The 22,536-nt window shown below is 39.8% G+C and overlaps 1 protein-coding gene across 1 annotated transcript; it reads left to right on the forward strand.

Moving 5' to 3' along the window:
* The first annotated feature begins 375 nt into the window (after window positions 1–375).
* Window positions 376–4,384, forward strand: LOC137891174 (zymogen granule membrane protein 16-like). Its single transcript, XM_068735652.1, has 6 exons — window positions 376–448; window positions 645–723; window positions 2,108–2,237; window positions 2,947–3,046; window positions 3,409–3,498; window positions 3,592–4,384. The coding sequence occupies exons 2-6, from the start codon at window positions 675–677 to the stop codon at window positions 3,727–3,729; spliced, it is 507 nt and encodes a 168-aa protein (XP_068591753.1). The 5' UTR covers window positions 376–448; window positions 645–674; the 3' UTR covers window positions 3,730–4,384.
* Window positions 4,385–22,536: the final 18,152 nt, after the last annotated feature.

Consider the following 22,536-nt stretch of genomic DNA (forward strand, 5'->3'; position numbering starts at 1 on the left):
TACTTTTCCAATGCTCAAGAATTAACTTTGAAATCCATTTTAGTGACCCAAAATGATTTAAAATGATGTTACACAGGTTTTAGCAGCAAATGTATCAAGAATGTTACAGCTCTACTAATTTAAACTTAATAAGGTAGTAACTTATGCGACACAGATTAAAGAGAGATTCAACAACTGATTTAGGTCGGTAAATCACAGTGACTGCCTTTCCCGTAAGTGCGATGCAAATTAAATTCCTGAACTGAAACTTCAAGATAGTTTTCTCTTCCTGGTTCAAGTTGTGTCTTCTATTGTTCAGCTGTCAGATGCTGTTAAGTAGGAATGTAAGGGGATGTGTGTGCGTGCGTAATGAGGGACGGACACATCTATATAAGTGAGTTCCAGTTTCTCAGTGTCATTTCATCCTTCGCTCAGGACTCAAGCTGTTTTCAGGGGATCTAGACTGCAGGTGAGTTTCAACATCTGTATCTGCACGTTTTAAATGTGACGTTTATTAGTATGTTACTGTGGCTACTGGCCCAAATCATTTAAATTCTAATGGTTCTCTGATTATTAACAAACAAATGACCAATTGGTTTCATGTCTAAAGAATTATTGAAATCATAGGATGATAATGATGATGATGAATTAGTTTCTTATTCCAGTGTTGTCTCCGGACGTCTTCACACACCAGAATGTTTTCCTTCCTGATCGTCGCTCTGCTCTGCTCCAGCTGCCTGGCTGGTAAGGTTTCAACCCATCTTCAGTCTTTTTATGCCAATTTCATACTTTTTACACAAACATCTCTGGAGCTTCTAATAAGATATTTGTATATTAACAGTTAAGTCAAGTTGAGTCAAAGAGCAGTAGCTTCCTCTTGTCTACTCAGCTGGTCTTGTAATTTCCCCCCGGTGACACTCAAGTGGAGCCACGCATCGCTGTGTGCTTGGCTGACATCTCGAAGTGGATGGTGACACACCACCTGAAGCTGAACCTGGACAAAACCGAGCTACTGTTCCTCCCGGAAAAGTGTTGCCCGCACCGAGACCTGTACATCACCATTGATGATACCGTGGTGACGCCAACTCGGATTGCGAAGAATCTGGGTGTGACCCTAAATGACCAACTGACGTTCTCAGTTCGGATCGCGGCGCACACGCTCCCGGTGGAATCAAATATGTACTTTACCTATGTGTGTGTAAAGAATATTGATATGAAATATGAAAAACAACCAGTAGTCAATGTGTAAACATTTCATCCGTTACACGCTACTGCAGATTCCTGCTCTACAACATCAGGAGGATTCGCCCCTTCCTCACTGACGAGACAGCGCAGGTGCTCATCCAGGCTCTTGTCATCTCCTGCCTGGACTACTGCAACTCTCTACTTGCCGGAGCCCCGGCGTCAGTCATCAGACCTCTGGAGCTTGTCCAGAAAGCTACAGCTCGCCTGGTGTTCAATCGCCCCAAGTTCTCCCACACAACTTCCCTTCTCCATTCTCTACACTGGCTACCTGTAAGAGCTCGCATCCAGTTTAAGTCTCTGATGCTAGCCTACAGGGCACTGAAAGGAACAGTTTCTTCCTATCTCCAGGCCATGGTCAAGCCCTACACCCCCGCCCGACCACTTCGCTCTGCTGCCTCGGGGCGTTTGGTTGCCCCGTCGCTCAGAGGTCCCGGTGGCCGATCGACCCGGTCACGTCTGTTTTCTGTCCTGGCCCCACAGTGGTGGAATGAAGTCCCCACTGACGTCAGGATAGCAGAGTCACTGCCCATCTTTCGGCGCAGGCTGAAAACTCACCTCTTCAAGAACTACTACCCTGAGCCTTCCACTTAGCATTCATTGTATTGTATTAGCACTTATTGTTTTCACATCAGTTTGTTGCACTTATTGTATTCGTATTAGTTTGTTTTTGCACTGTACTTTGGCTCTGGTTTTTGCTCTAGTTTATGCTCTTAGATGATTGTGTAAACAAGGAGATGTACTCATGACTTCTGGTGACTAGTAGTTCTCTTGAATACCTAGTTGAATACACTTACTGTAAGTTGCTTTGGATAAAAGCGTCTGCTAAATGACTGTAATGTAATGTAATGTAATATCACTTAATATCTTTGTTTTACTTCTCCAGCTCCCATGAGTTCCTACTCCTACTCTCCTTCTGTTGGAGGAGGTTCTGGCACTTCTTTCTCCACAGAAGGAGGAAACGGAAGGATCAGAGGGATCAGAGTCTGGGATCATAGTAACGCTTACATCAGTGGGTCAGTCTGTCCTCCCTCTTGTTCTGATGTGTTAAGGACTGTACAGAAATTATTAAGGGGTGAAGGGATCAAAAAAGAAGGAGTGTTATGTATTTTCTGTTTAAGCTGAAGGGAGGGTGGTCTGAATTTTTTTCTCAGAGCAGGCATGTGTCATTCATTCATTTTTCTCCATTAGATTGATATTGTATTTCAGCTTGACCAGAGCCTGTCACTGACAGTAGTAAGAACTGCTCAGTTATAGCTCTAGATCAAAAGCACAGTAGCTGTAGCATTTGATTAACAAACTATTCTATGTTCCCATATTATCTGTGTGCAATTTGGGGTATATTTTGAAATTTATTTAATAACAAGTTCATGAAACACCATTTTGAATCATATATGCATCCTAAATTTCTATGATTAAATAAGTTGTACTAACTTAATGCTGTTGTATTATTATTGTTAGTTGAATGTTGCAGTTTTCTCTTCCAAGTCAAAGGGAGGGTCTATTGAAAGTTATTGAAATGCTGGAGACGGTCTTGCTCTTTTAAAAAGTGAATCATATGGTTCTGCCTCCTCTTAATAACCTGCTCTTTAACATTTGCTCTATATTCTACTCGTTGTACAAAGATCCAGCTACATTATGAATGTGGATAATTTTTTTCTACCTGATCATGTCCTCTTATGTATATAATCAGTGTTTTTCTCTCTCTTGTGTCTGACCTTGCAGTATCCAGGTGCGCAACGGTGCCATTTGGGGTAAAGTAGTTGGTCGTGTAGCAGGCTCTGCACAAGAGCTGGACCTCTATGATGGAGAGACCATTGTTCAGGTCAGAGAGTCACCGATACTAAAATATGAGTTTAGTCTGAACAGAGAAAAGACAACCTCGGAAAAGAAACTTTAAAAATATATATATATATATTTTTTTTTTTTCTGTAAAATTGTATTATTTTGATAAGACAATGTAATGCAATATTTTTTAACATTCATATATATTTTAGTTTCTTTATTATCATACACATTTGTTCATGATACTGGTCCAAGGAATATTACTAGGAGTAGCATTTATTATATATTGGATATATTTTATAATATTTATATTACACTATATCCATTCATGATTATGTAATAAAACAAATTGAATTAACCACATGTACCAACTGTGTTAATGAGATCTCTGTCATGTTTCAGGTCTCTGGAAAATACCGCTATGACTACATCTTTCAGATACAGTTTGTGACCTCCAGAGGGCGCTTTCTGGTCGCCGGCCAGCCAACACATGTAATTATCTTCTATCCTTTATGTTTGTTACATTTACCAATACTAATACTCATGGTCATGTGTTAACTTTTACATTTTGATGCTTTGTTACAGACCACTTTTAACTTCTACCCAGTGAACCCGAAGGCGGAGCTCAAGCTGCTCAGTGGCCGCTTCAATCATGCAGGGATTACTTCATTGGGTGCTCACTGGGATGTCATCATGGATCAAAACCAAACCACATACGCCTAATGAACAGCAATTAATAGTCCAATACTGATTAATATTCATTATGGGAGAAGTCAACCTATATTTTTATGAAGAAATGATTTAGTCTATCGTGCTACATGTATTAACATATGTGCACTGGGTAATATTATACCAGAATGGTTTATTAACAAAACAAAAACAACAGAATAACTGGTGACTGTTAAAGATCAACTCAGTTTGTGACTCTGTGTGATTCAGTCAAACACACAGGATCTACTCAACGTGCACTTTATAGAGGATACTTTTATATATCAGATGAAGGAGCTTTAACTAACAGCATTTTGCACATCTGCAGCATTGAAGGAAACAAAGCAGAGATTTATTGTACTGAATACCAAATGTATGTTGAGAAATGCTAACAGTGCAAGATATTGTACAAATGACTGTTATTATTATTTCTGTGGGTTCTCTGGGTTATTAGAGAAATGTTTTGTCCAAGCTATATTAAATGATGTGGCACGTAACATAATCTTGTATTTTATGTAAGATACTTTTATGCTATTGTGACCTAAGTGCTAGTATCCAAAAATGAATAGAAAAACTAAATAAAGAAAACCTGTTTGGTTGCAACTGACGAAGAAAAAAATCAAAGAAAAATATTTTAGGCAAATAATAATCGTCTGTATAACAAAGTAAACTCAATGTCTCCTTCTTATTTGTGTGTCCTCTGACAGCTGACTGCTTATTCATGTGTGTGACACTACAGTACATTCAACCTCAAACACACAATAGCAAACATGCTGAAAATATGTATTATCATTGTACTATTTTGCTCAGAGTCCACTGTTATCTTGACTACCCTATGTCCTCAATGAGCTAAACTTCACTACTGTTTCATTACATAGTCCACAAAAGCTTGATGATAACTTACAAAAGGCCCCTAAAGCATTGAAAAAATAAGCAACTCAGCTGTATAGACTAATATGTACTGTGTCCTTCTACTTAAGTGGAGAAACTGATGATTAAAGCATTTTTTCCCCCAGAAAACTACTTAAAGGGGCATTCCACTGACTATCCCACCATGTGTATTTGTTCATATTTGTAGAATATGAACTCCGAAGATCATCATTCCCTAAATAAAATACAGACGACATAAACTCGCTGTCCAGATTGAAGAAAGTTTATGCTTGTGCAGAGTGCAATTACATTGTTTGCACAAATCCTAGATAACACTGCACATGTGGTTGTTATATATTCCTGTTTTTCTTTGAAAACTCAGTTTCAGCCTTTGTGGCACTGGGCTGCTCTTGTCTTGTTGTGTGTACTTTGGACATACAAACTTCAGTGATGTTTTTTTAATATACTCTACAATTCTGTTCTGTAAACTTCTCTCTCAACAGATCATATTGTCAGGCATGCTCCTACTACATATGCTGTCCAGCTGTTGTAGTTGTGTCGCCCTCTGGTGGCGTCATTACTACAACTGCTGGCACATGACACTGACTTCAGATTACATTACATTACAGTCATTTAGCAGACGCTTTTATCCAAAGCGACTTACAATTCGCTTACAATATCTACCGTAGGCACAGCTATGGGAGCAATTTTGGGGTTAAGTGTCTTGCTCAAGGACACATTGACATGAGACTAGCGGAGCAGGAGCTATCACTGAATATCAATATCACTGAAGGAAAACGTTTCCTGGTGTGAAATATGACTTTAAGCAGGGTTGGTTTCTTTTCAAATAAATTCTAAGGATATCAGTTTAACATCACAATCTGCCGAGTTACTGACATGTTTCAGAGCATCTGCCACACTTAGATCAGCATCTAATGCATCTGTGATTTCAAGTTCTGCTAATATAAAGTATGATCCCACAGTCTGTCTTAAAATTATGTGTACGTGTGTCTGCAATTAGATTATACTGTTTCTTTACTTGTTGCAATCCTTTGCAATCAGATTACTCCAACTGTGGTCTTCTCTGCCTCTGCATGGCAGCCGAACACCATTATAATCTGGCCAGTCTTTGTTTTTTATCATAGTAGTACAATAACATTGATGTACCCTTCTGTTCAGACATGTTCATTTCTTGTAATATGGAACATTGATCCTTTGGACTTTCATGAATGCACTGCACCATCATTTGTGCTTATTATTATATGTATTTATTAATAAGTATATATTTTTCAAATATGTATGTGTAACTAGTATATTTATACATTTATCTAAATATATCAAGCATCTTAAAATGTTCTTCAGGATGAATAAAGTTGAAAAACTACTGTGAATGTTGATGTGTGTGTTGATCTGAATATTTGTGAATTATTATTATTATTATTATAATATTAGTAGTAGTAGTAGTAGTAGTAGTAGTAGTAGTAGTAGCAGTAGTGGTAATATCAGTGTCTCTTTCAATCTCTTTGTAATCGTCATATAGACCGCAATGCGGTCTGAAGGAGGAAGGCACCCACAGTGTTGGTTGTGTACGACTTATAAAGGCCTTGAGCACATGGTGGGGTAGGAGGAGTTCATCATTAAGACATTTGGACAACAGTGACCATTCTTTGATTGACCATTGAAAGGTTCAATGGCTGTACCCCACTCCATGGTTTTGGAGACGGACTGCTTTGCTTAGTGTGTGCATTGGCATGTTATGTTGAATGCCATCAGGTGCGCTGAACAGCTGTACATATTTGTGTTGGCACATCCTGATGCATGCATGCTTGTGATTGGAGTATTACCCATGAAGTCCAGTAGAGGGCTCTACCTTTGCTTATAGAACCAGGGTTACAATATCAAAGAAGAAAATCAGCAAGTGTTAGAAGGGCTGAATTGTTTGCGAAATCGTGAATTCCTTTTAAACGGACTGGCCTGGTCATTGGGTGTTAGAGGCACCATATTGCTGCTTAGTAGAACAATGAATAAAAAAAGACAAAAAACGTAACTTGAGAGACATAGGGCTCTGTGTCTCTTGTAAGATGGAGCCGGCTGCACGGACGTGCAGTTATGACATACCTACACACGTACACCCACACATCGCCATGCAGAGTAAGAGGTAACACAAGGATGTCGTAAGACTTGTAGGGGCTTTCCATGTAACCAGGTTGTAAGGGCATTTAAAACCTCTTTAATCTCCTCCCTTTCCGTTCTGACCGCTTGCCCACGCAAACTACGTCATTAAACATGGCCATGTTAGGTATCCCAGCATGCACGAAATTCTCATCTTTAGAAAGAAGTCCGACCTGGGTATAGGGGCGAAAGACCAATTGAACCAGTAGCTGGTTCCCTCCGAAGTTTCCTTCAAGATAGCTGATGCTCACAGTTTTTCCCCTCTGCATTCACGTGAATATGTTGTATAGAAAGTGTTCAATCATAATTCTCGTGGTGGCCACGTTACCTGAAGACAACGTTGTTGAGGAAGGTCCTCAGCCTTCTTTGTGATGCTGTCACTCATGATGACACTGCCCCTCTCAGTTGAAGCCACGCCCCCACGCTAGATCAGGGTCAAAAGTCTGAACTGAAAAAAACAATCTGAAAGTGAAAAAAAGATTTTAAACCAAAAAAAAAAGTTTAATCCGAAAATATAAAATCTGAAACTGAAAAATACAAGACCTCAAATATCAAAATATATATGAAAGTGAAAAATAAAAAAATAAATGTATTTAAAAAAAATCCAGAACTGAATCAAAATTATATTCAACCCAAAAAAACTTTTCATTCACTTATTTTTATTTTGAATACATTGCTGTATTTTTCAATGTTCAAGACCATAACTTGAACTTTCATGTTCAAATTATTTTTTCAAATGATCAAAACATTTGACCTGGATTGAGCTCCATACATAACCGCTGCAAGTCGGGTCTTACAGCATTTCGACGGCGAAAGATACAGTACAGACCCGACTTTACTAGTGAATGTGCTAGCGGATGTTACCATGGTGGTAGCTAGTGGCTTCAGAAAAGGCAATTATTTATATCATAAACCTAATGGAGCAATAAGCAATAAGCCGTCAACCAACGTGGTCAATATTTTCACTTTTCATGTGCGTTTTTTTTCTGATGATTCATTATGGTGTGTTTGTGTCTAAAATGACTTTGGCGATCATAATGATGCCGGTTTTCAATAGTGCACTATGTTAGCATCTGGCTAAGCGTTGTATGTTCACTGACAGTAATGTATTGAAGCCAGGAGACCGAGCTATCTTTACCGTGCCTTGAAAACGTGGATTTGCTTTGTTATTGTTTGACTGCATTTCATTAGTAACAGCTAGCGATACGTTTAGGCTTGTCAAGCCCCTCGTCTAGAGGAGACTTCAGGTTTTCTAACGATGTATTGCATGTGCAAATTGAGCTTTCCTGTGGGCGTTAAAGTCACACGTAACTGAGCTACCCGCATACTGGGTCGTGGCTATTACGTGGCTATTACACACAGCAAGTCTACTATTACAGATACCACATCTTCCACCATATATACTTAGTTTTTGCAATTTACAATGGCTAACAATAAAAGGAAAATAATATAATACAAAACTGTAAAGGAAAAATCACCTTTAGTGTGTCAGAATATTATTTGGTTACCATGTGTCCGTTTGTGTCTCCACATTTCTTTTTAGAGCTCCGCCTGGATCTTTTCATGAAAAAAACACTGTAGGATGGTCATATGTAGCACACTGAAATACTGTATGTCATTTCATATTTCTTGCTGATTTAATATCAGTTTGTCTATGTAAACTCATTTGCTTTAAATATGTGTTTAAGTTCATTCATATTTGTATCACTTCAGTTGTTAATAACATTACTTAACTGTATGCTTACTAACTGTAAAGGGAAGAAAGTTGTTGTACTGACCCTTTAAAAGAGAGCGCTGTCGCTTTAAGAGTTTTTAGAGAACGTGATGTATGCAGGCTGAAGGCAAAATGTGCTTGTGCTTAAACGTGGGATTTGTAAATAAAAGTTGCAAAACGAAGATGGACGTGTTTTTGGACAGTTCGTTTTAAGGGTGCAACATCATTTTTGGTGTTTCCGCCCGGTCTAAGCAAGTTTTCAGACGGAAAAAGGTGCGTTTTTGTGAACAACGAGTGTAGCTGAGCTAGCTTGTTACGTCGGCTAACAGCAGCTACCAGCTCACCGATGCAGCAGAAAAGACACACGTGGAAGGAAATGAAACAAAGCACTCTTGCTTTCTTCATGCTGTAAGTAATTCAAAGACTGAGCAAAGATAGACAGTGAGTGGGAATCGCTACTGGCTGATGTTGAGAAGAAACTTGTAACTTTATCAGTAACAGATCTCAGTGCCGTAAGTCAGGAGCTAGGACTTCAGCCCATTGAGGAGATAACATCTTCATGTCGGTTACTGAGAAGGCTGATCCCGGGTTACCTGGAGAGTGAAGAAGTTACTGGTTTGGAGGATACAATATTTTCAGTACTTTTAGCCACAAACGATTTTATTGACAACTTGAGAAAAGAGACTGACGATGCTGGTGGACAGAATGTATCGGCAGGTGTGGAGGAGATGAGTGGGCAGCCAGAGGCAGTTATGGGACGCCCCCTGTCGACGGTAAATGGTACTACACCGCAACCAGCTTTGTCACCACAGAGGCCAAGCAGTTTAACAGGCTCAGTAAGAGACTCAGAACAAACCAGAAACAACGTGAATATGCATCCCATGTACAGGAAGGATTTCAGGATTATTGGTCAAATTGGTGAAGTGGGACAAAAAGACAAGCTGAGTTACTTGGAGAGCAGACAAAAACTATCGCTGAACTCTATAAGACAAGTCCTTAGGACTCACTTCATAGAGAAAGATGCCACAGAACTTTATCATTCACTGACCCGTGCTGTCCAAGAGCCAAAAGAAACTCCTGTGCAGTTTCTAATCCGCACTATGGACCTCAGACAGAAAGTTGTATTTGCTTCAGAAAGAGCCAAGGTAGGGCTGAAGTATAACCCAGAACTCATACAGACCCAGTTCTTGCAAACATTGGTGACAGGGATACAAGATGATGCTGTACGTACCAATGTCAAGCCTTATCTGCAGGATCCAGCTGTACAGGACAAAGTGTTACTCGACAAAATGAGCGCTGCTTACAGTGTGGAACTGGAGAGGAGAAATAAACTCTTATCTGTCTCCAAACCAAAAGGAGTGAAAGTGGCCATGGTTCAAGAAGAGGAGAACAGTGAAGTTGAGCAGGTTAGTGGTGTGAAGAACAATAAAAGCCACACAGCTAAGCCTAACCCTATACTTGAGAAGCTTGATGCTGGTAATAAAGTGATCTGTGAAGCTCTCCAGAACCTCACTACTCATGTGGCTAGTCTCAACCAAGCAAAGAGAAATAAAGAAGAAGACAAACCAGCTAAAACTAAGCAGAACAACTCTAGTAGTGCGACACGAAGTGTTCTGAGTGTGAAAAATCTAACCCAGAGAGCCGATGTACTCACTGTTACAAGTATGGCAGCAGTGAACATTGGGCTACTGGCTGTCGAAAGAGAAAAGATACTACCGCCAGCACATGCAAAATAGAAGTGGCCGATGTTAACATGAACAATGATGCTATGCTAACTAGTCAGGCCATATTGACAAGAAAACAAGAAAGAACAGCAAAGTTAGTAGGACGCAAAAGTCTTGTCCAGTGTAACCTTGGTGGAGTTCAGACTACAGTGTTATGGGATACAGGATCCCAAGTGTCTATTGTTGACATGGACTGGAAAAAGACACACTTGCCAGATGCTGAGATTCGACCAGTGCAACAGCTCTTTGATGAGGGTATATTGGATCTCTCCGCTGCAAATGGGACAAAGATACTTTATGAGGGATGGATAGGAGTGAAGTTCAGCCTACCAGAAAATAAGGACAGTGAATTACTAGTGCCGCTATTGGTGACCACAAACCCGCTTGCAAAACCAATAATAGGGTTCAATGTGATTGAAGAGTTAGCACAGACCAACCTGTCTACTAACAGAACAGTGGAAAGCAAATTTGTGCACAGTCTTGGATCAGCCCTCGATGTCGGACACAAAAAGGCAAGAGCAGTATATTCAGTTCTGAAGAAGCAGAAAAGCATCTCAGAGAGTCAGATTGCAAGGCTGGGAAGACAGGATGTTATCATCCCAACGCACAAGATGGTAAAGGTGGTCTGTGGGAAACTCAACAAGAGCATATTAAGGGAGCAGTATGCAATACTGGAACCAAATGAAGACACACCATGGCCTGCTGGACTGGATATAAAGCAACAGCTAGTACAGTTACCTAGTGAAGATAAAGCCACCATGTTGGTTGTGATTGAAAACAACACAGATGATGACATCAGAGTACAAAACAGAACTGTACTTGGTTGGTTAGATGCTGTAAAGGAAGTTAAGGAAAAAGCCACATCTGAAACGCAAAATGAAAATGCAGATTTGAGCGAAAATGAACAAGTGAGACCATGTCAGGAAACAACAGTCGGAAGTTGTAATGAAAGTAGACCAGAAAAGCAACTCTGGGATCCACCTGTCGATCTCTCTCACCTAACATCAGAGCAGCAACACAAAGTGAGATGGATGCTGAGGAAAGAGAGCGAAGTTTTCGCAAGGGATGATTGGGACACTGGATGTATTCCTGATCTGCAGATGAAAATACGTTTGAAGGATGACATCCCAGTGACAAAGACATACAATTCCATCCCACGTCACCTGTATGAGGAAGTGAAAAAACACATACAAGACCTCCTCAGCAGAGGATAGATCCAGAAGTCAACCTCTTCCTACTCATCACCAATCGTGATTGTGAGGAAAAAGGATTCGACTATCAGACTCTGTGTAGACTATCGACAGCTGAATGAAAAGACACATTCTGATCGACATCCCATCCCAAGAATCCAGGAAATCTTGGAGAATCTTGGAGGAAACTCATGGTTCACAGTGCTTGATCAAGGCAAAGCCTATCATCAGGGCTTCGTCAGTGAAGAGTGCCGTACATGCACTGCCTTCATCACGCCCTGGGGATTATATGAATGGCTCAGGATCCCCTTTGGACTGACAAATGCTCCTGCTGCTTTCCAGCGGTACATGGAAGGTTGCCTTGGAGACCTGAGAGATGAGGTATGCGTGCCTTACCTTGATGACGTCTTGGTGTTTAGTAAGAACTTTGACCTCCATGTAGAGAATGTGAGAAAGGTGCTGCAAAGGCAAAAGGGCTGTGGAATCAAACTCAGACCAAAGAAATGTGACTTCTTTAAAAAGGAAGTTTGCTATGTGGGACGTGTCATTTCAGAGGAGGGATATCAAATGAACCCGACAGAGGTAGAGGCTGTTCAAGCTCAGAAAAAAAGAAAACCAAAAACAGTCAGAGAGGTGAGATCCCTGGTTAGCTTCTTGGGCTACTACAGGTCATTCATTGCTGATTTTTCCAGGATTGCCAAGCCTCTTTATGAGCTACTGTCGCACCCAAAGACTGAGAAGAAACCGATAAAGAAGGGTCGCGGCCGTCGTTCTCCCCAGCTGCCTCCATCTCAGCCAGTGGAGTGGACAGCACTACATCAGCAAGTGTTGGATAGACTGGTTGACACACTGTCAGATCCTCCAGTAATGGCATATCCTGATCTTGAGAAGCCATTTGTGCTACATGTTGATGCATCTGAGGAAGGTCTTGGAGCCGTTTTGTATCAGCTTCAAGAGGGAACATTGAGAGTGATAGGATACGGATCGAGAACACTCACTCCAACAGAGAAGAATTACAGACTCCATTCAGGGAAGCTGGAATTCTTAGCTCTCAAATGGGCTGTAACTGAACGATTCTGTGATTATCTCTTCCATGCCCCACACTTCACGGTGTATAGCGATAATAACCCCCTGACGTATGTGATGAAAACAGCAAAACTAAATGCGGTGGGACATCGCTGGGTGTCAGAGTTAGCAGATTTCCGCTTCACTCTGAAATACAGACCAGGAACTGTCAACCGTGATGCAGACTTCTTATCCCGTCAACCAGCAGAAATGGACCAGATGATAAAAGAATGCACAGAGCAGTGTAAACCAGACGACATCGCAGCAGTTGTAAAACCACTACCTCAACATTCTCTGGTTAAACTGCAACCCCCATTTGGTTGCTCCCTCTTATCAAAGCAAAAGGCCTGAGATACCCCATATGGTCCTGTTACCACTCTCTTTACACAATCATATGTCACATGTATAATTTTGTTAGTGAGTAAGGCACATAAACTAAATCACAGTAGAAATGTACTAGCACAACTAAATTTTCTATCACAAACTACATGAGGAAATGGGACATTTAGGAGCTGACAGGATGATATCTTTAGCCAGAGAGAGATTTTTTTGGCCAAAAATGAGAGAGGAAATTGAACATTGTGTGCCGGTGCTTGAAACAGAAAAAGCCAAACAGAAAAACAAGAACACCGCTGCAAAGCATAACGACATCAGCACCTTTTGAAATGATTTCCATTGATTATCTGCACCTGGAGAGAAGCAAAGGTGGTGTGGAATACATTCTGGTGATAGTTGACCACTTTACAAAGTTTGCACAGGCTTATGCAACACCAAATAAGTCAGGCAAGACAGCTGCACGCAAGATCTTTGATGACTTCATTTTGAGATTCGGCTTCCCAGCCAAAATTCACCATGACCAGGGAAGGGAATTTGAAAATGAGTTGTTCAAGAAACTGCAAAGCTACAGTGGGATACGACATTCAAGGACAACCCCGTATCATCCTCAGTCCAACCCAGCTGAGCGATTTAACAGAACTTTGTTGAGTATGCTCCGGACACTGGAAGAGACACAAAAACCTAACTGGAAAGACCATTTGAACTAAGTGGTTCATGCATATAACTCCACTGTCCATGAATCAACAGGATTTTCCCCTTTTTTTCTGCTGTTTGGTAGAGAGCCTACTTTACCCATTGATCTGATGTTTCCCAGAGAACAAGCAAGTCCACAGTCTCATGCGGGATATGCTGAGAAATGGCGAGGGTCAATGCAGGAAGCCTATAACATTGCACAGGAAAACATGAGAAAAGCTGCTGAAAGAGGACAAAAACAATACAACCAGAGAGCATGGAGTTCTGTACTTGAACCTGGAGATCATGTACTGATCAGAAACCTGTCCGAGAGTGGAGGACCAGGAAAGATACGTGCCTACTGGGAAAACAAAGTACATGTGGTCAAAGACAGAAGAGGAGTAAACAGTCCTGTGTATGTTGTGAAACCTCTGGATGGAGAAGATAGAGAGAGAATCCTTCACAGAAATCTTCTGTTACCTTGTCCTTACCTTGTTGATGAACAGAGCATCAAACACCAGAAAGAAAGAAATAAGGACCATAAGAAAGAGAAGGATAACAATCCAAAACCGAGAGTATATGCTCAGACTTACCATGGAGACTCTGAGAGTTCAAGCGACGAAGAATATGCTTTGTGGGTGCCTAGACATAGTCAAAAGACTCACCTTAACCCTCAAGCTCCAGTCTTCAAGCCCACAACAAAACGACTTTCCAGAGTAGAAACTCAGGCTGAAGGACCCATTCAGAACGAAAGGAGTCAGCCACAGGATGAGGACACTACTCAGGACAGAGGTCAAATGGGGGAGACAATACTTCAGGAGCAGAAGATGAGTCAGAGTCAACACTCATATTCTGAGGAAGAACCAGAACACCAAGTGTATGAAAATGATGCAGTGTCTTCAGAGGACGACCATGAACCTGAGAGAGCCAGACATTCTACAAGGACACGCCAACCAAGATGTATCCTTACGTATAATGAATTAGGGAAACCTAGTGTTACACACTTGAGAAAGTAGAGAATTGAACATAAAGTGTTTGAGTTCATAGTCAGGAACACAGCTAATGTGAATTTGAGTATTAATATTTGTTTGAATGATATTTGCCAAGTAATACAGTTGCAGTAATTCATTAGTCATTCAGAAATTAATTTCTTGAAATTTAAAGAAAAAGCACAAGTTTATTTGCAGAAAAAGTGGTGTTACAATGTAACAAGGTGACACAAAAGGTATTCTGTGAGTAATTGTACTACACGTTAAAGCATGTATAATGTTAATGTACATTAAGTAGTAGTTGGAATGGTAGATATTGCCATATGTGACTTAATGGACTTGGGAGGCCTACCAATGTACCGAAAGATTAAGACAATACAACCAGACAGGAAAATAAATAGTTGCCTATCTATCCTGTGGTCATGCTGTGGTAGTCATCAGATGTGTAGCTATTGACAGTTGTATGATAATGTAACTGTATACTAGTCAGTAGTCATTTCATGATGTTCAAATGTGTTATCTTGATGTTAAACTAATGGTGATACCACCCAAAGAAAAATATGTTTCCAATATTTGATTATTTTAGTGGGGGAGGGTGTAGCACACTGAAATACTGTATGTCATTTCATATTTCTTGCTGATTTAATATCAGTTTGTCTTTGTAAACTCATTTGCTTTAAATATGTGTTTAAGTTCATTCATATTTGTACCACTTCAGTTGTTAATAACATTACTTAACTGTATGCTTACTAACTGTAAAGGGAAGAAAGTTGTTCTACTGACCCTTTAGAAGAGAGTGCTGTCGCTTTAAGAGTTTTTAGAGAACGTGATGTATGCAGGTTGAAGGCAAAATGTGCTTGTGCTTAACCATGGGATTTGTAAATAAAAGTTGCAAAACGAAGATGGACGTGTTTTTGGACAGTTCATTTTAAGGGTGCAACACATACTTTGTCCCATCTTCAAATTTGAGGCAGGTGTTCACTGATAGTGTAGTTACAGCCATATACTGTCCTTTACCTGTACAGATACAGCCACAGGCAGTTATTTATACTGAAAGATACTTTTTTATTTTAGATGGACAAAAATCTTAAATTTGTACTGACTTCAAAGGCCCACTGCTTTATTTGTATCAATATTTTTTCTCTGTATTCGAACCAAAAATAATATACTTTGAATTGGATGAAATAAACAAGTACAAATTTGACTATTTTGGACGATTCTTTTTCCCTTCTTTTCGGGGACATCGCCACTCCGAGAGAGGGTTATCCTCTTCGGGGGAGGTCTCCCAGCCCCTGTGGTAAGTTGAAGGATTTCCAGCACAGCACACGACTGATGCGACTTTTGCACACATACATATACTCGCATCCGTTTTTCTACAGTTAAGAGAGACCCGGGGAAGCCCCGTTTCAAGCCGCTCCTAAAACGACCGTGAGTTTGGAAGATCTGTTGGGCTCTGAGCAGGGGTAGAAAAATACTTCACTTTATTTTTAAGTATTTAAAAATATTTACAAGACTATAAAATCCGACAGCTATTCGAACAAGAAATTATATTGAAAAGCAGATAAATGTTTTGCGATCAGGAAAATAAAGCGAAAGAACAACTAATTGTGCTTATGTTGGTGATTTGTTACTATTTGAGACAATTAGGAACCAGTAAAGGTTTCTCTTAGCGGAGGCTATCGAGGCAAATTCGGTTGACTGCGCGAGGTAACTCCCCCGCAGCACCTCTCCCTCAGACCAGGTGAGTGAGTCATATAGAGAGAGAACTGGTCCTCCGCCTCTCTCCCCAATCTCGCAGTCCTTCTCTGCACCAGGGGCGCTCACAGAGGGCGACCGGACATCGGGACACGCGTCTCGTTGATCCATGGTCACCCCGGCGGCAGCCCAGGGTCTGCCCGTCGCCGGCAAGGACCTTTCAGTTTGCGCACCCACTTCTGAGGGCTCCTCTTTCACTTCTGTTCGTTTCAAACGGAAGGCATCTTTTACATTTTTAGAACGTGCAGCGGCACCGTGTGCGACACGAGTAAAGAAACAATGGAGGAATTATTTTCTAGTGATGTCATCTCAAACTTTAGCCTCCTCTTTGGACCATTTCTAAAACAACACAATCTTTCCTGCTTGTGTACTTTGAGACCAACAGAGGTTATTTCATGGTTTCATGATGATGCCAGCCACTTCTGTAGGTCATCTTTGCAACGTCTGACAACGTCTAGCTGCAATTTTTGAACCGACTGTTCGACAGCAGTGATCTCATTTTAATTGGAGTTCCCCTGGGTGTGGTTGTCTCTGGCAACACAAACCACAAGACTTCTAACATTTTCACATATTGTCTTGCTCATTTTCTTTCTTTTTTTTTATTGCAAGACAAGAGACAATACATAAACATGACAACAAGAGGACGACAAGACCAGTGAGATACAAGCCAGCTATCATCATTCAGTGTATGGGAGAACAGTGTGATTTCAGAGTGTGTGTGTGTGTGTGTGTGTGTGTGTGTGTGTGTGTGTGTGTGTGTGTGTGTGTGTGTGTGTGTGTGTGTGTGTGTGTGTGCGTGCGTGCCTGAGCCTTTTGAAATGAAAGAAAAAACCATACAAAAGTATATAAATGAAAGGGAAGATGACATAAAATACAAAATAATAATGTGCTTTTAACTTAAAAAACAAAACAAAAAACTAATTCAGGGGCAGTATCGCCCCGTCCACTGGCAGCAAACCACGACCAGGGCACCGTCAGGGAGCTCCAGAACAGGACAGTAGGATCTGTCAGGCCGGGTCAACTGTGTTAAATATTATTTAATTCTTTTAACAGTAATTACTAATTGTAATAACAGTAATTATAATAATAGTGATAATAATTATAATAATATGTAATAACAGCAACATCACAATAATAATATAACATTGTCAGAGATAAACAAAAAACAGAAAAAAAGGATTTTCTAGAAGACTAGAATAAATATGAAGATAACAATGCTCATTTTCTTGATACAATTAAATTATTGTATTTATTTGTCACTATTTCACAGTTGAAGATATATTTTATGGGGTTGTAGATGCTGGTAGGAGTAAACAATTATAGGTGTTTCTATATGTTGTTTATAAATATACAACACTTTACAATCAAATAAACTCATTTACTGTCTTCTAGACGAGACAAGGATATGTTTGATTCTAAATACAATGTAACCTTCAAGTTGTTAACGTCTGTATGACAATATTAAATGTCTGCCGTAGTTTGTACGGGAAGTTGCAAAGAACAATATGTGCGGAAAGTCTTGACGAACACAAAACAGCGTTGCGCGTGGTCAGTAAGGGCAGCTGGTTAAGTCGGCATCGATGTAGACTCACTGTTGGAGAGTTTTTTTAGAGTGCTGCAGGGATGACATATTTTTTGTAGGCCAACCCGAAAGTAAGCATGGCACTGGTTTCCTCAACAAAAAGCGAATGGGATTTTTTCATTGGTTTTTGAATTATTGCAGAAAATAAACTCTGTGGAAAACACAAGATGAACACCACTTGTATGATATTTGAAGCATACCTTATTTCACACATCCAACCAAACCCCATTCAAAAAACCTGCTGACTTCAAGATGAGGGAACCCTACATGCAAAAATGCTATCTCATTTCAGGGTTTTAGGACGTATCCCTGATAGCTCTCTATAACACACTCCCACTCTCTGCTTATTTGTTTGTAATTATCTGAACCTCAACGCAAACGTGAAAACAGAGTGGTAGTGGGTAGGGATTGGACAAAATGTAAGAAATGAATAATAACAAATATAACAAATCAATAACTTAATATCAATAATTAATGTGTATAATGTTGGTTACAGTGGATGTTTTCTAGAGCTATTCAAAGAAGCTACCCCAAACAACCTCACCTGGACACATCACTTCCATCAAGGTCTGACGGTGATTTAAAATATGTCTAAGCTTTGTTCTTGTGTTTCTTTTGCAGGCTATAATAATAACTCGCTAAGAATACCTGGTGACACACCCACACACGCACAAACACGATTACCATCAGTGACTAAGAGACGGACAAATTCCTTGCTCCTACAACAGGTTTTAAGATATTTGAGATGTGGCCGAGCCAAATTAAAGTTCTGCACAAATGTCATGGTACATGTGCAATTCGACAACATCTCAGTCAAGCGAATGGTTTTATCAAACTGATTTCACCCCAAGATGAATAAGCTCACACAGACGTCAATACATCACATAAATAAATTTGCCACATGTGAATCATGAGTGTGTTAGCATAAACATTTATGACAACTTAACACTTAAGAAAACAAGAGTTATTGTCCATCTTCCAACTAATTGTTATATAACAACATATACAACAGTGACAACAGTTGTTCACCTGTATATAGTGCAAATTGTGTTTTGTAGATTTCATGATTTTATGATGCGCTCACAAAGAAATACACCAGGGATCCATCATAAAACACAATAATGATTCAAGTCAGTCGATACAGTCACATTTACATTTCTGTTCAGTATATTCAATGCTTGTAATTGGGAAATAGATACCTTGGACTTTCATGAAAGCACTACACCTTCTTTTATTTATTTTTACTTGTTAAAGAATGCTGGTATTGTTTCCCCCCGTGAGTCTGTCTCTGTATGTGTATGTGTTTATGTGTGCCAGAGTTATTGATCTCCCCCACCCCAACATGGCAGTTTCAAAAAACGTTGAGATAAGTTCTTCTACCACTGCCAATACCAACATTCCCAGATAGAGAAAGGGTGGAAAGTAAATTAGTCTGGGGCTCTCAAATCTCTAAATCCACCCCTGAAATACACACCCAAGTCACGGTTACTCATGGTCAGAAACAGTCTTAGTCACGAGGTAAACACCAAATCGCTGCTAAATATGAAGAAGGTCATATCAGCGGTTCTCAAGACATATGAAAGACATAAGGACAGACAGACAGCAATTTTTTGTTTTATAGTGAGAGTGAGTGATTGCATAAAGGCTCTTTCAAAAAACACTCCACGCTGCAACAAAATTTAGTTCTTGTGGAGAAACAATAATAATTAGAATACTGTTTATTTCCCCAGAAAACAACTCAAAGGGGAATTCCGACGACTATCCCACCCTGTGTATTTGTTCATATTTGTAGAATATGAACTCCTTAGGTCATCGTTCCCTAAAACAATACAGAGGACATGACCTCCCTGTTCACAATGAAGACGGTATCTGCTTTTGCACGGTGTAATCGCTTTTTTGAACAAAGAGAGAGTGACTACTACTGCTGTCACCAGATACAGACCTGCAGCTCACAGAGACTAGAAGAAAGAAAGACACCAACAGTGAAACAGTTAAGTAGTCAAAGTAGTGTTAGAACACAGAGCCAAAGCAGAAAACTGACAGAAAACTGTTCTTTTTATGAAATACTGACAAAATGCAAAATGCTGTTGATGTGCAACTTTGCAGATAGAAAATTTAAATAAAGCACACTAAAAAACTAAACAATAAGTAGTGTTTCAAGACACTTTTGTTTATAAGGCCTATAGAACCATTTATTTGTTTTTCCATGAGTCATTTCCAACTTCCAAACACTCATCCTGACCCACCTCAACTTAATCAAAGTGTTGTTGTAACAGAATCTCATTCCTCTCGCTCCTCAACACTTTTTTAAACCCATCATTCCTGTTTCACAATAAAAGACTCTTGCTGGATGTTTCAATATCACTGAAGGAAAACGTTTCCTGGTGTGAAACATGACTTTAAGCAGGGTTGGTTTCTTTTCAAATAAAGTTTAAGGATATCAGTTTAACATCACAATCTGCCGAGTTACTGACATGTTTCAGAGCATCTGACACACTTAGATCAGCATCTAATGCATCTGTGATTTCAAGTTCTGCTAATATAAAGTATGATCCCACAGTCTGTCTTATAATTGTGTGTAAGTGTGTCTGCAATTAGATTATACCATTTCTTAACTTGTTGCAATCCTTTGCAATCAGATTACTCCAACTGTGGTCTTCTCTGCCTCTGCATGGCAGCCGAACACCATTATAATCCGGCCAGTCTTTGTTTTTTATCATAGTAGTACAATAACATTGATGTACCCTTCTGTTCAGACCCTTATGTTCATTTCTTGTCATATGGAACATTGATCCTTTGGACTTTCATGAATGCACTGCACCATCATTTGTGCTTATTATTATATGTAGTTATTAGTATGTATATATTTTTCAAATATGTATGTGTAACTAGTATATTTATACATTTATCTAAATATATCAAGCATCTTAAAATGTCCTCAGGATGAATAAAGTTGAAAAACTACTGTGATTGTTGATGTGAATATTTGTGAATTAGTTTTTTGATTATTATTAATATTAGTAGTAGTAGTAGTAGTAGTAGTAGTATAAGTGTCTATGTAATGTATTTCTGTCATTTTCAAGTTATACAAATTAAATACGTATAGTGACAAAACTAAGCAAGTTTACACTGATCACAAAGGTGTAGACTTCATGCACAAACACAAACAGGGAGGGTTGCGATATGTGTGTCCTGAAATAATCTTTCTTCCAGTAGAACCAGTTAAAAAATGATGTCGTTACATCATGTGTCATGTGTCATGTTCTGGTATTAAGTTACATGGATGGATGCCAGGTGTTCAGGGCATGTTTTATTTCAGGGATGGTTTCCTCTTTTAGCAAGAGAAGGTTGTCAAACTGAGTGAATTCTGTCAGTTGCTAATTAATTCCTGGTTTGACAAACGTTAATATTATGTTGACCAAACACCTCAAGGTCCATTTTAATAGCTGTTCCTGGGATTTCAATCATATCACATGATGCTGTTTTTGTTTTTTCCCACTTTAAAGTTACTGTGGGGAACCTTTGACTGTTAACGAAACTGTCTCAATGTAATACTGATGCTTTGATATGACCTTCAAAAGTAAACAAAACCATCAACAAGAATATGGGCTATTTCTATATAGTTCTCATTAATGCTTGTTGTCGGTGCCACCAAGTCTGATTCTGGCAAAATCCGATGAAATCACGCAGGTTCACCCGAAACTCCTTCAGTTCAGACTCCAGCAGGCGCTCCGTCAGCAGCCAGCCCACAGTGGAGAGACTCAGATCCACTGCAGTTGGAGCTTCGGTGAGGGGAGAGCAGCAGCAGCTCTTCCTCCGGTCAGGAGCAGGGGTTCGCCTTGCTGCTCCACCAGTGCCCACTGACAGCAAAGACTGAGCACCACGCTGCTGGAGGCCCAGGCCGTGTTGCTGGGCCTGCTAGAGGAAAGGGAGGCATGAGAGAACCAGAACCAGGACTGTGCAGAATCAGAATCATAATCAGAACGGTTTATTGCCTAGTAAATTAAACATACAAGGAATCTGACTAGGTGAATGGTGCATAACAATAAACAATAAACACAGTGCAAAGGCACACTCTCAAAAATGAAAGTTCATCACAGCAGCTTCAAGGACTTTTTGTCCATGATGTTTCCAACAAGAAATTAGCTTTGAGACTTTATTTTTGTAACCCTCTTTTACCCAACATGGGTGAGATGTCCTTGAAGTCCTTAGAAATTATTTAAATTTGAACATTTCCATTTCCCTGACAACTGGGCAAACTCTCTCTGCAAATACAGATCATGTGAAAAGAATGAAAGCTCCAGAACAGCTGCTACTAAATGGACCTTGAGGTGAGATTGCTTTTCCAACTACTTTTCCAATGCTCAAGAATTAACTTTGAAATCCATTTTAGTGACCCAAAATGATTTAAAATGATGTTACACAGGTTTTAGCAGCAAATGTATCAAGAATGTTACAGCTCTACTAATTTAAACTTAATAAGGTAGTAACTTATGCGACACAGATTAAAGAGAGATTCAACAACTGATTTAGGTCGGTAAATCACAGTGACTGCCTTTCCCGTAAGTGCGATGCAAATTAAATTCCTGAACTGAAACTTCAAGATAGTTTTCTCTTCCTGGTTCAAGTTGTGTCTTCTATTGTTCAGCTGTCAGATGCTGTTAAGTAGGAATGTAAGGGGATGTGTGTGCGTGCGTAATGAGGGACGGACACATCTATATAAGTGAGTTCCAGTTTCTCAGTGTCATTTCAT

This window comes from Cebidichthys violaceus, unplaced genomic scaffold, assembly GCF_023349555.1.
Source record: "Cebidichthys violaceus isolate CVI_PGR_0920_01 unplaced genomic scaffold, fCebVio1.0.p SCAF_7, whole genome shotgun sequence".
Taxonomy (NCBI): domain Eukaryota; kingdom Metazoa; phylum Chordata; class Actinopteri; order Perciformes; family Stichaeidae; genus Cebidichthys; species Cebidichthys violaceus.

Excerpts from the sequence above, each read along its gene's own strand:
- LOC137891174 (XM_068735652.1), top strand. The coding sequence starts at position 675 with ATGTTTTCCTTCCTGATCGTCGCTCTGCTCTGCTCCAGCTGCCTGGCT. Across the intron at positions 724-2,107 it reads CTGCTCCAGCTGCCTGGCTG|CTCCCATGAGTTCCTACTCC; the intron begins GTAAGGTTTCAA and ends TTACTTCTCCAG. Across the intron at positions 3,499-3,591 it reads TCGCCGGCCAGCCAACACAT|ACCACTTTTAACTTCTACCC; the intron begins GTAATTATCTTC and ends GCTTTGTTACAG.